The following is a 14,124-nucleotide window of genomic DNA, read 5'->3' as shown; positions in this document are numbered from 1 at the left end:
ATCTTTACCTGAGGGCAGAATTTGGTCTCGTTCTTTTAGTGTAATCCATGGCCTCGGAGGAAGCTGCTCTGGATGAACTGAAAGATATATGTAGAAGATATGTATATTTTTTAAAATATCATACATTTTAGTGCAAATTACAAATAAAGGAACAAACTGATTCTTAATTCCTGCTTAAATATAATATTCCATAGATTAGAGAATAATTTTTAAATATGTGACAAAATTCAATGAGGTTTTCATTACTGCCAAAAATTATATTTTTCCATAAATTTTTAAAATTCTAATACTCTTGAATTCCAAATAAAATTACTTCCTCACAATCTAACAATTAAAGATTTAAAATATTCTCATTTTCTTCCCATTTGAACTTGATGCATCAATGAGGCACATAACAGTATATTTTTGCTCTTACTTGTAAAACATCTTTTAAAAATTAAGTAATAAATTCAAAAACATTGGCATTCACTGGCAAACAGAGTGCAATTTATAACTAGAAAATTCATGAAACTTTTAATAATTGGGGCAGCTAGGTGGCACAGTGGATAGAGCACCAGCCCTGAATTCAGGAGGACCCGAGTTCAAATGTGGTCTCAGACACTAGCTGTGTGATCCTGGGCAAGTCACTTAACCCCCTGCCTCAAGGAGAAGGAAAAAAAAAAAAAAAAAAAAAACCTTTTAATAATTAATAAAGAGTTTATTAACTCATCTTTCTCCAAAAAATATGACAATGTTCTAAACTATAGTTAAGACACATTATTTCTTCTTTAGTGAACAAAATATTTATTTTGAAAAAAAGCAGAAAGGAAAAAGTCAATAGATTTCAGTACTTTTTCTAAGAAGCCACATAATCAGAAGAAAAGATCATGATTCTATGCAATTGTACAAAAAGGACCATTTCACTACATTTCATTACCAACACGGTTAAAGAATTATTAAAGAAAGTTAAAGAATTGAAGAAGTTCAGACAGGACCTCTAATCCTATCCAGATCTGAAGAAAACAGTACTACAATATACCAGATATGTGGTCATCCAAACTCTGCTTGAAAACTTCCAGTGACTGTAAACCTACCATCATGGGAGGCTATATTAAGAACTAGATTAAAATTATGCCCCCAATGCTTTACTTTCCTTGTACTGGTGAGATCAAATTTTTTTAACCCCAATGTAAAATTTGTGTGTATTTCTACTGAATTTGACCATTGGAGATTTAGTCCAATATTCTAAGTTCTCTGTTCTAAAACCATATTATAATGTTTTGCTGGACCATAATAAATAATAAATAAATCAGAAATACAGTTGGACATATACCACTAATTCAGAATGAAAAAAGAACCACCAAGTATGGCATAAGTATATAACATAAATGGGAGGGTAAAGGTGAGGTCATTAGGCATAGACATAGAATGCTACATATTGTGTCAGTCTTTGGATATATACAGATTAGTTTTGCTATCTGATTTTTTTTCTTTTCTTGCTGTTATAAGACATGGAGAGGGAAAAATATCATATTAAAAAATTAAAGCATTTAAAAATAAAGGAACCTGCTAAGGACTTAGATGATGACATTTTGGCAATCATAGCATTCCTCTCCACACCATTCTAACTCTCTAATAGGAGCAACTATGTTCTCTAGTAGATAAGGTGTTAGGATCTGAGGTCAGGAAGAACTGAGTTCAAAAATCAGTCTCTGACTTATTAGCTGTATGACCCTGAGCATCATTTTACAAACAATGAAGTGAGATTAAATGGTTAGTCAGTTAACCACTTAATCTCAGTTCATCATTTGTAAAAATAAGCTGGAGAAGCAAATGGGAAATCACTCTAGTATCCTTACCAAAAATAACCTAAATGAGGCATGACTGAAAAATAACAAAACTTGCTACCACCACCAAGATCATCAATATTTAATTTCACCAAAACTAAAACACATACATCTACCACCAGCCCCACACAAAATTGTACAATGTAAGCAACATAGATATGCCTAAGCTTAATATATAAGGTATGAAAGAAACTACTGATTCTCTGCCCAAATCAATACATATGATATACAAATACATTTTATCGCTATAAATTCTCATCCTGATAAACTCTTTGGCTTATTATTCTACACAATGAAATCTATCAGACTAAAAAGTATTTTATACTCCCAGTTTCATATGCCTCCAAGTATAACTTCTGCATTCACATATCCCACATACTCATCACAGAATTCTGTATCCTATTACATGTAAACCTTTTTCTTCATGTAAATCTATTTTTATATTTATATATATATACATACACACACACACACATGTATAAAACTGTCTCCTGCCTTCAGAAGGTATCTGAAGGTATTTTTTGTTTTGAGTATTGTACCCAACTCTAATTTCCCTTTGAGTAGTGCTGATAATATTTAAGAAACACAATTGACTATAGGTAAAAATTGAATTGGAAATAGCATAAAGGTATGAAGACTAATTATGAGACTAATGCAAAAATTAAGATGGGGTAACTGAACATAGAGGTAGGAATGAATTTTGAGATATTACTGATGTGGAGTCCACTTGGAAAATGACCAGTATGAGCTAAGTTTTTAGGGGTCAGGAACCATATTAAAAACCCTGATATTCACCAACCCTGAATTCAGGAGGATCTGAATTCATATCTGACCTTAGACACTTAAACACTTCCTAGCTGTATGACCCTGGGCAAGTCACTTAACCGAAAATGCCTCAGCAAGAACAAACAAATAAAGCCCTGATTGTTTGGCACCATGCTTGGAACATCATAAGTACTTAAGTTCTTAAAGCCTTGCCTTTCATGTATGAATAAAAGAAGACTGTTGCCATAGTTGGGGTGTCAGAACAACCTGAAACAATCAAGATATCACAGATTCAAATATTAAGGGCAGGCACAAATGAAGAATGGAGGGCCAAGACAAGTTAATTGACTTGTCAAGAGTTCACAAAGTTCTCTGAATCCACCACTCATCCAGCACATCATGCCACTAATTTTAAAGTGACCTCATTTATCAACTGGATATCTGCTGGAGAAAGAGAATAATCTGATGGCTAAGGAGGAATATTATGGCAGGAGCTATAAATGCAAAGATAGTTGAAGCTATTTGATATTGCTATAGAAAAGACTGCAGAAACTACTGCTATCTACCCAGGTTACTTATACCTTCGGAATCTAATACTTAATGTGCAACAAGAAAATGGTATTTACACACATATATTGTATCTAGGTTATATTGTAACACATGTAAAATGTATGGGATTGCCTGTCATTGGGGGGAGGGAGTGGGGGGGGGTAATTCAGAAAAATGAATACAAGGGATAATATTATAAAAAAAAATTACTCATGCATATATACTGTGAAAAAAAATTATAAATAAATAAATAAATATATATATATTAAAAAAAAGAAAAGAAAAGACTGCTGAAACAAGAGACATGAATTGAAAAATAGAACTTAGTATTTGAAAAATATTTGAAAAATAGAAATACTGTGATGGGAGAAACTAGAGAGAAAAGAAGTATAGGGTTAAGTCACCTGCTAGATTGTCAAGCATGTAGTTCAGTAGCTTTCTTGTTCCATCTGGGTCCTGGTATAAGCTGAGAATATCCTGTGATAAAGGATTGCCTAAAATAAAGAGCAAGGACAAAATGGTATGATTTCCAAAGTTTTGAAATAGAAGAGAAACCTACAGAATGCCAAGTAATAGCTGTCTAAACTTCATTCACCTACATTACATGTCCATTATAATCAGCACATAAGAACAAAAAGAAAAACATTTCCTTAAATTGGACACATAAAAGCTCCAAATTCTTACTTTTTAAAATTTAATTCCTACCAAAGTTGCACTTTTTTTAAAAAAAATGTATTCATCAGCTGTGCTAATGATTTTTCCTCTCTAAAAAATATTTGTCATATGGAATGATTCTAAGGGAAGTAGGCGAAAAATAGCTGAGATAACTGATGATGATGTGGGAAAAGTGAAAAATATCAACAAAACTTTTCTTTAATTCAAGTGCAAACTACAAACGTACTTTTAAAAATTCTGACATTTTTTAAAAAGAGAGATTTCCTGAAAACATGGCAAAATTATTTAAATTTGTTCAGAGAAAACCAACTGAATATTAGAAAAAACTATTCACTGACATAATTGTTCCCTTTTACTTGAAAATGAATAGGAGATAATCTCCATTTCGGCTCAAAATAAAAATTTTGAAAATAATGAAGAGTTAGTGGAAAATGCCCAGTAACTATGGACTTATACTCTAACCAGACCTATATCCAGCTTAGTTAGTAGTTTTAGTTATAACTTGCCTCTCCATAAGTATGCTCTGGTCAAGCACTATATGAAGGTATTCTGGCCACATCTGTAGCTTAGCTATCTTATCTGCATTCCTCCACAAGGGGGAAGTGTGTGTATATGCTTATATATTTATTGTTTTGAACAATGTCCTCCTCCTCTGGCAGACTAGAAAAAGCCAATATGTTGATAAGAGCTAATGATAAACAGTACAGAAATGATCCTGACCTGCATATAACGTACCTTTTAAGCTCAGAGTTTTTTCCTGCATACCCCAAAGTAAGAATTTAAAAACTTTATGTCTCCCCCCAAAAGACAATATACAAGTTAGGCATATTCATATAACTGATATATTGCTTACCTTCTCAAAGGATGGGGGAGGAACTGGGAAGGAGACAATTTGGAAATCAAAATTTTTAAAACGGAGTGTTAAAATGTATTTAAAACCTACCAAAGGAACTTATAGCCTAACCTGTTTTGCAACAGAACTCTAGTTTTATTCCATGTTAGAGAAGAGACAACCCATTCTTTATCAAAATGCACTGTAATGGTACAAAGGGCAATCAGCTACCTTGATTAACCCTAAACAAATGATTTGGGATTTAAGTTGATAGTGATGCAGATGGGGAGTTAAAAAGGTATAATTAGAATCAAATAAAATGTCAAATGTAACAAATATTTAATGAGGATTTTAAAAAACAATCTAAGAAAGTTCTTTAGTAAAATTAAATGTATTTTTATTAAAAGTAGCATATACAATAATACAAAGGACACATTTCAAATGCGATGTTTCAGAGTATGACACTTAAATTTCAACTATGGCTTTCACCATTCAAATCTGTTTCTTTTTCTGAAATATATTAAGGTGTTAATAGAATGCTTCAATGAGGCTAGAAACTTGAGCCCCCATATAACTACTAAGATGATCATATGGAATAACTAACTTAAGCAATTTTTGGTTTTAGCCAATTTTCGTTATTGTACTGTTTTGATATGAGAGATTTTTCTTCTTGTTTCACATCATTAGTTAAACCACCACAAACAGGACTGTCTGTTAGAAAATAAAACCATCCTGGAATCAAAAGAAATTTTGTAAGGACAAGCCAAAATCTAATGTTCAGATCATGTCAATTCTTAGAGGCACTAAGATAACTCAGCGTGTCATTTTTAACTTAAGTCACTTAATTCAGCTTATTTTAAAAATAGATAATTTTCAGGATTTATCTAATGAAACTACTCCTTAAGGTAGCTTTTGACAAATTGATTTTAGAAAATTCTCTCTAAATATGCATAATGCACCCATATTTTCAGGAACTCACTAAGTCATGGACAGCTTACCTTCTGCTATGTTTCCCTCTTGTAACCTCATAATTAGTGCATCTGTTTACTCTTGTCAAAATTTGATACTTTTTTTTTTTGGGGGGGGGGAGAAGCTTTTGAGTTTTATAGACATAAACAAAGCAGTATTTTAAAAAACAGATAACTTTAAAAATTAGGCATGCTTTAAAACATTACCACAAGAAATTGTATAATCCATTTAGAAAATTAAAAAAGAAAAAATTTTCAAACTAGTTGTCAGACACACAGATGGTCCCATGATAAATCAATCAGCCTTTGGGCAAGCCATTTGTGCCCTATAAGTAACTAAACAAATTCTCAACTTCATACCAAAAGGCTTTATCCTAGTTCTGGGAGCATTTCACCTTTCTCCTCCCCAATCCATACCCTCTAAGTCCATCACCACCTCCTACTCCCCAATCCCTCTCCACTACTTACCTTTTAAACCTAAGGTTTGTAACTGGAAGAGCCGACCAAGTTCATAAGGCAAAACCCGTAACAGATTGTTATTTAAAAGCAATTCCCTAGTAATAGAAACAAATATAATTAATGTGATCTTTAAGGGGGAAAAAAATAAACAACTTAATTCCATATTGCATAGTATAATCAAAATCTGAAGAAGAAAAATGAAACTACAAATTCCTAATTATAAAATTTGGGTAAAGTACCAATGATTACTCATTGTTTCCCAATCAGACTGAAAAAGGTAAAAGTTAGTAATTCTTATGTCTTCACTCAGGATTGAAATGGTATCATTAGAATCAAAATTACCTGCAGACAAGGCCTATAGCAACCTGGTATTTGACAAATCCCCAACTCCAGCTTCTGGAGTAAGAACTCACTATTTGACAATAATTTCTGGGGAAACCTGGGAAAAAAATGTCAGCAACTCAGCATAGACCTACCTCACATCCCATACCAAAACAGGTCAAAATGAATATATAATATGGGTACAAAGGATGATACCATAAACAAATTAGCAGAAGAAATTATTTGCCTATCAGATCTTTGGAGAAGGGGAAGTACAAAGCTGGGGAAAAAATATTTCTGATAAAGGTCTCTTTTCTAAAATATATGAAGAACTGTGTCAATCCCCCCAATTGATAAAGAGTCAAAGGATATAAACAATTTTCAGATGATGACATTAAAGCCATTTATACTTATGTGAAAAAATGCTCTAAAACACTATTGATCAGAAAAATGCAATTAAAACAACTCTGAGGTTGACTACAAATCACACTTCACAGATTGGCTAAGATGACAGGAAAAGATAATAATAAATGTTGGAGGGGATGTGGGAAATCTGGGACACTAATACTTTGTTGGTGGAGTCATGAAGTAATCCACCCAATCTGAAGAGAAATCTGGAACTATAACCAAAAGGCAATAAAACTGTACATTCTTAGACCCAGAAATTCCATTACTAGATCTGTATCACAAGGAAATCATAAAGGAGGAAAAAGGACCCACACATGCCAAAATGTTTGTAGCAGCTCTGTTTGTGATAGTAAAGAATTGGGAAAGGAATAAATGCCCATCATTTTAGAAATGGCTGCACAAGTTGTAGTATATGAAGGTAATGGAATATTATTCTGTAAAAAAAGATAAATGAGCTGAATCAGGAATACATTGTACACAATTAATAGCAAGAATGTGCATTGATCAAATAAGTTTCGTTATTCTCAGTCGTTCAGTGATTCTAAGCAATCCCAATAAATCGGACAGAAAATGCTATCTGCATCCAAAAAAAAACTTCTAAAGAGACTGAATGTAAATCAATACATAGTATGCTCACTTTTTAAAAAAAATCTCTTCCATGAAAAACGTTTTTCCCTTTTGTTCTGATTTTTCTCTCCTAACATGATTCATAAAGCAATGTGTATTAAAAATACACTTAATTCAATTAAAAAAAAAAAAAGAGTACTTACAGAATTTTCTTAGATGTGAAAATTCTTTAAATATCAGCAGGAAACAAATAAAATTTAATTTGAATACTGGATAAGATTCAATAAAGCATTAAGCTGTAGAATATTTTCTCTTTGTGTTGAACATTTACCTATCTCCATACTTGAGAATTCTATTATGAGTTATAATGCCTAGTCTTTTGTGAATTCCAATTTTTAGATAGTAGAACATGTTTGTATGTTTACTCACCTGAGAGACACCATGTTTCCTAGTTCTGCTGGTAAACTTCTGAGTTTATTGGATGACAAATCCAAGTAAACCAGATTATGAAGCTTGGCAATATCAGGTGGAATGCGAGTAAGATAATTGTCATTTAGGTGTAGAGCTGTCAAGTGTGTCAATGACCAAAGTGATGTACTTAAGCTCCGCACTCTACCTAAAAAAGCAAAATGTTAAAAAGATAAAATCTTCAGGTACACTGTTTACATTCAGGAAGCGGGCCTGTGGTGACATACAATGGACTGTATAACTATAAAAATATTTTAACCCTTTTTAAACATTCTAGTCTCCTAATGACCCGTTCAACAAAACACAAAGGTGAGACAGAAAAGAGGCAGAACTAAACTAAGTAACTGCAACACAGTACACTGCTTTACTTTTATCACCTACTAACCACCCAGTCTTCATAGCAGAGTATATCCACTACATTTTTGAAATGTTATTGCTTCATTTCCAGAGCAAGAGTTAAGTCTGACCTTTTTTTTTTCCTAACCAAGGCTGATCTGATACAATTTTGAGCAAGTCATAATAAGGATCTATCTCTGATTAAAATGAAAATGACTAAAGGTGAAAGCGGGAATGTCACACAATTAGTCATATCCCCATCCTAAGAGCAGATTTTAATGGAGATTTTAAAGAGAAGTTGAAGCTGAACAATACAGTTGTGGAAAATCAAGGGAGGAAAGATGCTTGGAAGGGGAAAGTGAAGATTAAATGGAGAGAACTATGATCACCCTATAATACCAATTTATAGCACACTGAGTAAAATAAAGGGCTAAAGTTACATATATCACAAAATATTTAAGACTCCAAAATAATTAATGACTAAACATAAATCATACCATTACTTTTCATATGTAAGAAGTCTCCATATTTATATATTAATCTTGGATTACAAGAGGCATGAAGCATTTTGTTTGGGAACAAATTCAAGTAATTCTTAAAAAAAAATAAAAAACAAAAACATGTCAAAAGTACTGTGAAAAGACAATATTTGGGCATCAAAGAATTTCAGATTGAACTCTAGCTCCAAAAAATGACAGGCTGAAAGCCAATTATAAAGTAATTATAAGGTAGAGAATGACAATTCCAGACAAATTTCAGAGTACAATTTCTATAAAATAGTCCCTCTGGTTGAATTTATGTGAATATATACATGCTTATTTCTTTAAGTGTCAATGTTTGGAAGCTTTATTAATCCTTTAGATTTGACTCACCAGAGATTTCTAATTCTGTCCAGTGAGATTTCTTTCCGTTGGCTACCTCCTCTGCTGACATGATGGTATAAATTCTGCGAGGATCTGGGGGATCATATTTTTCTTTTGGCATCCCTGTTAGTCTGAAAAATAGTAAGGGATTATTACAATGTATTCCATAAAACAAATGCTTCTCTTCTCAAAGTATTAATAGAAGAAAAAGGAAATGGAATGTCTTTGACGTGATTTTTATATTCTATTGAAATGAAATCACTATATGTAAAGCATATGGAACATTTTAAAGCAATACATTCATTTCACATGCCCATAAATTCTTATACAAAGATATGTATACTGCTTTTGCCAAACTAGAATTTTATAGTTGCTGAGCCAGAGATTTCAAAGTAGTGACAATGGTCTGCCAAAGAGGAAGACAACAATTAGTTCTCCCCTTCCAAAAAAAATTTTTAATCTACCCAATGAGTGAAGATATTCCCCATTCAAAAGGACGACAGCAGCTATCAAGATAAAAAAACTGACTTGGAATGAAAAAAATGCGTGTTCCACCAAAAAAGGTAACTATTTTATGTATCGACAATCCACAATCTGGCTCCAGTCTAGTTTTCCTGAACATGACTTCCCTTCATGCCCTTTATGTTCCAAATAAACTGGAGCTTAACTTCTAACCTCAGTATTCCATCTCTCTCCTTTCTGTCTGTCCTTGCAATATTCACCTTACTATATTTCTCTACCTTTTAGAATCCCTAGCTTTCCTCAATTTTTTCTATCAGGTGGCAACTGCTATTTGAAAGATTTTATGACACCAATCTCCTAATCTCTCCTCCTTTGTAAAAAAGCTACAAACACACATACATGATAAGACAAAGAACAAAGCAAGCATTTTGTTCTATTTTATTAATTTTCTACCTAATACAATGCCTTAAAAATACAAATGTTTGATGAATTATACTGGATGAATCTTTAAAAAATGAAGATGAATGACCTAAAAATGCCAGGCCTACTGAAAAGCCAACACACCAAAAGACACTACTGTTTACTTAGCCATTTGTGTATCCTTACACCTACCAAAAAAAAAAAAAAAAAAAAAACTCATAAAGTGTACCCCATATGGGCATTAGCATCAGTAAATTTTATGTTGCTCCAGAATAGCTATATGAATGACGTCTACAATTATCAAAAACAAAGCTAATCTTTTATATTATCAATTAATCAAAGAAAACAGTAGCAATCCAGCCAAGTATTTCAACATGTCATCTCCTGAAATATTTAAGGGAAAAAAGAGTAGTTTCCAACCTTTTCCTTAAAAGGGCCAATGGAGTAGTTTGCCAGATCTCTATCTTTGCTTCATAGGGGTTCGTTTACAGATTAAAACTCTCATTCTAATTATAACATCATCCAATATAGATAAATGCTGAAACCAAACTGTATCTGCCATAACTGTACCCGCTGCAGCATATTTGGCATACTGGGGACAATAAAAATGCTCATTCACTTCTCTTTTCCCCATGTAAAGGAAACTCATTTCTCATAACTGCATATTTTTAAATGCTGTTATTGATAAAATTTTCAGATTGTTTTGTGAACTATTATAAAGCACAGCTCTTGAGTGATATGCATGCTATCAACAAGAATTAAATTATGACAAAACAGATCTACTTCCAAAGACATACAAATACAATACAGATTTCAAACATCTGCTGTTTGCTAAACTAAAAATATGCATCTACTATAAAGCAAGATATAGCTATACTTTTTAACTTGGTGTTGATTCAAATACAAGAATGTAAAAATAGCCACTCCCTTTAAGTTGGTTAGCTTCTCTGGACACTGTTTAACATATATAAAAGGTAAAGCAGAGTAAGAAAGCGATGATTAGAGAAAACTTCAGTAACATGGAATCCTAGGATGCCAAGGTCTAAAGTCGAAATGCCAGTTTGGGGAACAATAAGTAGCCCCACTCGGTTAGAAAACAGCAGTAAAAGGAATAAAGGGAAAAGTTGGGGAAAAGAATACTGGAGCCCAAGTGTGGTAGATTTAAAAAAACAAAAAATAAAAATTAAAAAAAAAAAAAAAAAAAAGGTGTATCATCTTAAAAGCAAAAAATATGAAATAAAGACTTCATATGTTTTTTTTCTCACAATCAACATGTGAGAACATGACTGCAAACATTACTTTTTCCATATTAGACATAAGGAAATGGAAGGAGACCAGCACTGTAGGTTCTATTGCACTAGATTAGTCATCCGGAGCCCCAGGACTGGTTCTGTGATTGACCATATAGGTACTTACAGCAAGTCATTTAATAACTTTTACTCTTAGTTCCTCAGGCCTTTTATGATAAACATAAAAGTCTGCTATTCCATGATAAAGAAGACTTCAAGTGGAGAAATATGAATTAATGGGAAAAGAGGGAAAGAAAGAAATAGCAGATCTCAAACTGTATTACAAATGAATTGATAATGGTAAGAATATATGGGCAAGCTAGGTGGTACTAAAATGGAATGACTACGGAGTCTGAAGTTCAAATGGGGCCTCACACTAACTGTGATCACTTAAGTTTCCTCATATGCAAAATGAGTTAGAGAAAGAAATGGCAAACTACTCTAGGATCTTTGCCAAAAAAACAAATAAAATAACCAACCAATCCCAATGAGGTCACAAGGGTTAAATACAATCGAAAAAAATTGATAAAAAAGAAACAGTAAGTGGAATAGATATAGAAGCAATTGAGATAAATAGCACAGCATTAATAAACAAGGACTAGAATAAGGATTCACTACATTAAAAAAAGAGGAAGGGAAAAGTGGAAAGCCAACTGGTAGAAATTAGGTTTAAAGATGTCATTAAATAAATATTATGTATTCTAAGATGACAAGATAAAAATCTTTGCAGTAATATCTGCTATTAAAGACAGATAGTGAATGAGTATAAATATAATATAAAAACTTACACACACACATAATAGTCATGATCCTAATATGTAAAAGGTCCCAAAATATGAAATCATTGAGAAAACTACAATCATTTGTAAAACTTCAAATTAAGAGAAAAAAGATTAAATGAAAATCATTTTAAGATCAAACACTTCATACCTACTAGATTAATTAACAAACATGGCAAAAAAAGAAAAACCACATTGTAAACCATTGTTGTAAAAAGGCAGGCATCCTAATGCACCAGGCTTTAAAAAATTGTATTGTAAATTAGAAATTCATTCATAACATTTTATCAAAAACATTAATAACACCAATGAATGAAAATTTCCTTATTCAAAAAGACCAGAAAAAAAAACTGCATATAAAACTGTACTGCAGATGACAGCTTGTTTTTATTTAAAATACAGTAGTAAATACCATTAATGTTGTTATCTATATCCCCTTTTGGGACCTCCTTTTATTCTCTTTGTATTTTCAATGTTACATTGGTGCTTTTTAACTGGTAGGAATATCATTACAATTCCATTCTCCTCCCAAATAATCAAGACTTGCTTTGTAACAAATATAGCCAATCCATAACTGCTCAAAACTTCTCAGATCTTTTTGAATTGCTTTCCTTTAGGATGTGGTGGTCATCACATAACCTGTTTTTGTTTTATGTTCCAAAATGAGATGCCTCATTTCATACAAATCACAGAATCATGGCATGAGACACAGAATAAAGAGAATAAATCTCAGAGGCTATCTACTCTAGTCTTTCCACAAAAGGAATCTCTAATTCATATCCAACAAGTAGTTGTCCAGACTCTGCTGAAGATCTCTAAAGGAGTCCTTTGGGGACTCTTATTTTTCTACAGATCTAAATGTTTTAAGAAGTTTTCCCCCAAAATCAGAACTAAATTTGTCTTTCCCCATTGCTATTGACTTGACCTCCAACCTAAACAATACAAGCCTAATCCTTGGTCCAAGTAACAGCCCTTGTGAGGACAATTAGACCGTTTTTGCAACTAAACATGATCATTATCTTCAAGGGCCCTTCTCGACACACTGACACATCCTTTTTGTCATTTCATATTGTAGCACAAGTCTATTCAATAATAGGTGTATATACCATTAACTTCTTAACACTATCCCCCAACTAATAAGCATCTACACTATTTCCAAATCCTTTTTGTACATATTAGGATGTTTTGACCTGCTAGTTGTTTAGTTCCTTGCCCAATCCAATGATCTGTTTTCTCTTTTGTTGAGGTATTTTCCCCTCAAGACAAACCATAATACAATTTTTAGTCCAAAAGGGCCCTTTCCTACTTCTCATATATTTGTTGATATATGTGAGATTATATATATATATATATATATATATATATATATATATATATATTGATATGTGCCTAGGAATGGTGTTATCACTAGATCAAAGAGTATCATATAGTTTAACTTCCAGAAATAGACTCAAACTGCTTTTTAAAAATAATTTGTTCTTCAGCAGTATGTCTCTAGGTCCTTTAGAATCTAAATAACTTTTTTCTTTTTGCTAACTTTTGCAAATATGACAAGAAGAACTAAGAATTGTTTTAATTTGTTATAATTATTAATTCTGGACATCTTTTTCCTGTGATGAGTGATAGCTTAAAATTGAATATTTATACTGAGAATGGCTATTGTTCTTATATGAATCAATTCTCTTATGTATCTTGGTCACCAGACCAAATTCAATTTCCCCCTAGTTAGGAACTTTTTCTTGTGCACAAAATTTCCATTTTTATGCAACTATCATTTATTTATCCTTTAAAGATTAAGAATTATTTCTACATTTATATATGTGACAAAGATTTTATTTACCTTGCTTTTCTTGTAATGATTTTTAATAGCTTTGTCACAAATCAATAGCATAGTACATTCCTAATGAATATGTAGACAGAAATGTTTAACAAATTGCTTTCAATTTTTTCAGGCAATTTTTAATCAAATAAGCTAGCCATTGAGTTCTTCAGGTTTATCAACCACTGATAGATTCTCCTTTCTTTTTTACTTCCCCTCCCCCCTAAAAAAATTTTAACTTGAGATTATTGACCTCTTATTGCTTTAGATGACTTTGGTAGAACTCTTGGTTCCATAAAATTATTTCTTTTCTTGTTT

At 32.3% G+C, this 14,124-nt stretch overlaps 1 protein-coding gene across 2 annotated transcripts in view; it reads right to left on the bottom strand.

Annotated features, from left to right (window-relative positions):
- The window catches only part of CNOT6L (CCR4-NOT transcription complex subunit 6 like), a 76,569-nt gene that overhangs the window by 28,968 nt on the left and 33,477 nt on the right, over positions 1–14,124 (bottom strand). For both annotated transcript variants that reach the window (XM_074274618.1, XM_074274617.1), the window contains exons 2-6: positions 9,047–9,168; positions 7,800–7,986; positions 6,084–6,169; positions 3,545–3,634; positions 9–77 (exon numbers count right to left, since the gene is read on the bottom strand). In XM_074274618.1, coding sequence (XP_074130719.1) covers positions 9–77; positions 3,545–3,634; positions 6,084–6,169; positions 7,800–7,986; positions 9,047–9,158 — 544 coding nt within the window. In that variant the 5' untranslated portion in view covers positions 9,159–9,168. The remainder of the gene's footprint in view (positions 1–8; positions 78–3,544; positions 3,635–6,083; positions 6,170–7,799; positions 7,987–9,046; positions 9,169–14,124) is intronic.

Source organism: Sminthopsis crassicaudata, chromosome 6 (genome assembly GCF_048593235.1).
Source record: "Sminthopsis crassicaudata isolate SCR6 chromosome 6, ASM4859323v1, whole genome shotgun sequence".
NCBI classification, from domain to species: Eukaryota; Metazoa; Chordata; class Mammalia; order Dasyuromorphia; family Dasyuridae; genus Sminthopsis; species Sminthopsis crassicaudata.
The sequence above is the reverse complement of the archived record's forward strand: the minus strand, read 5'-3'. Positions and strand labels throughout refer to the sequence as shown.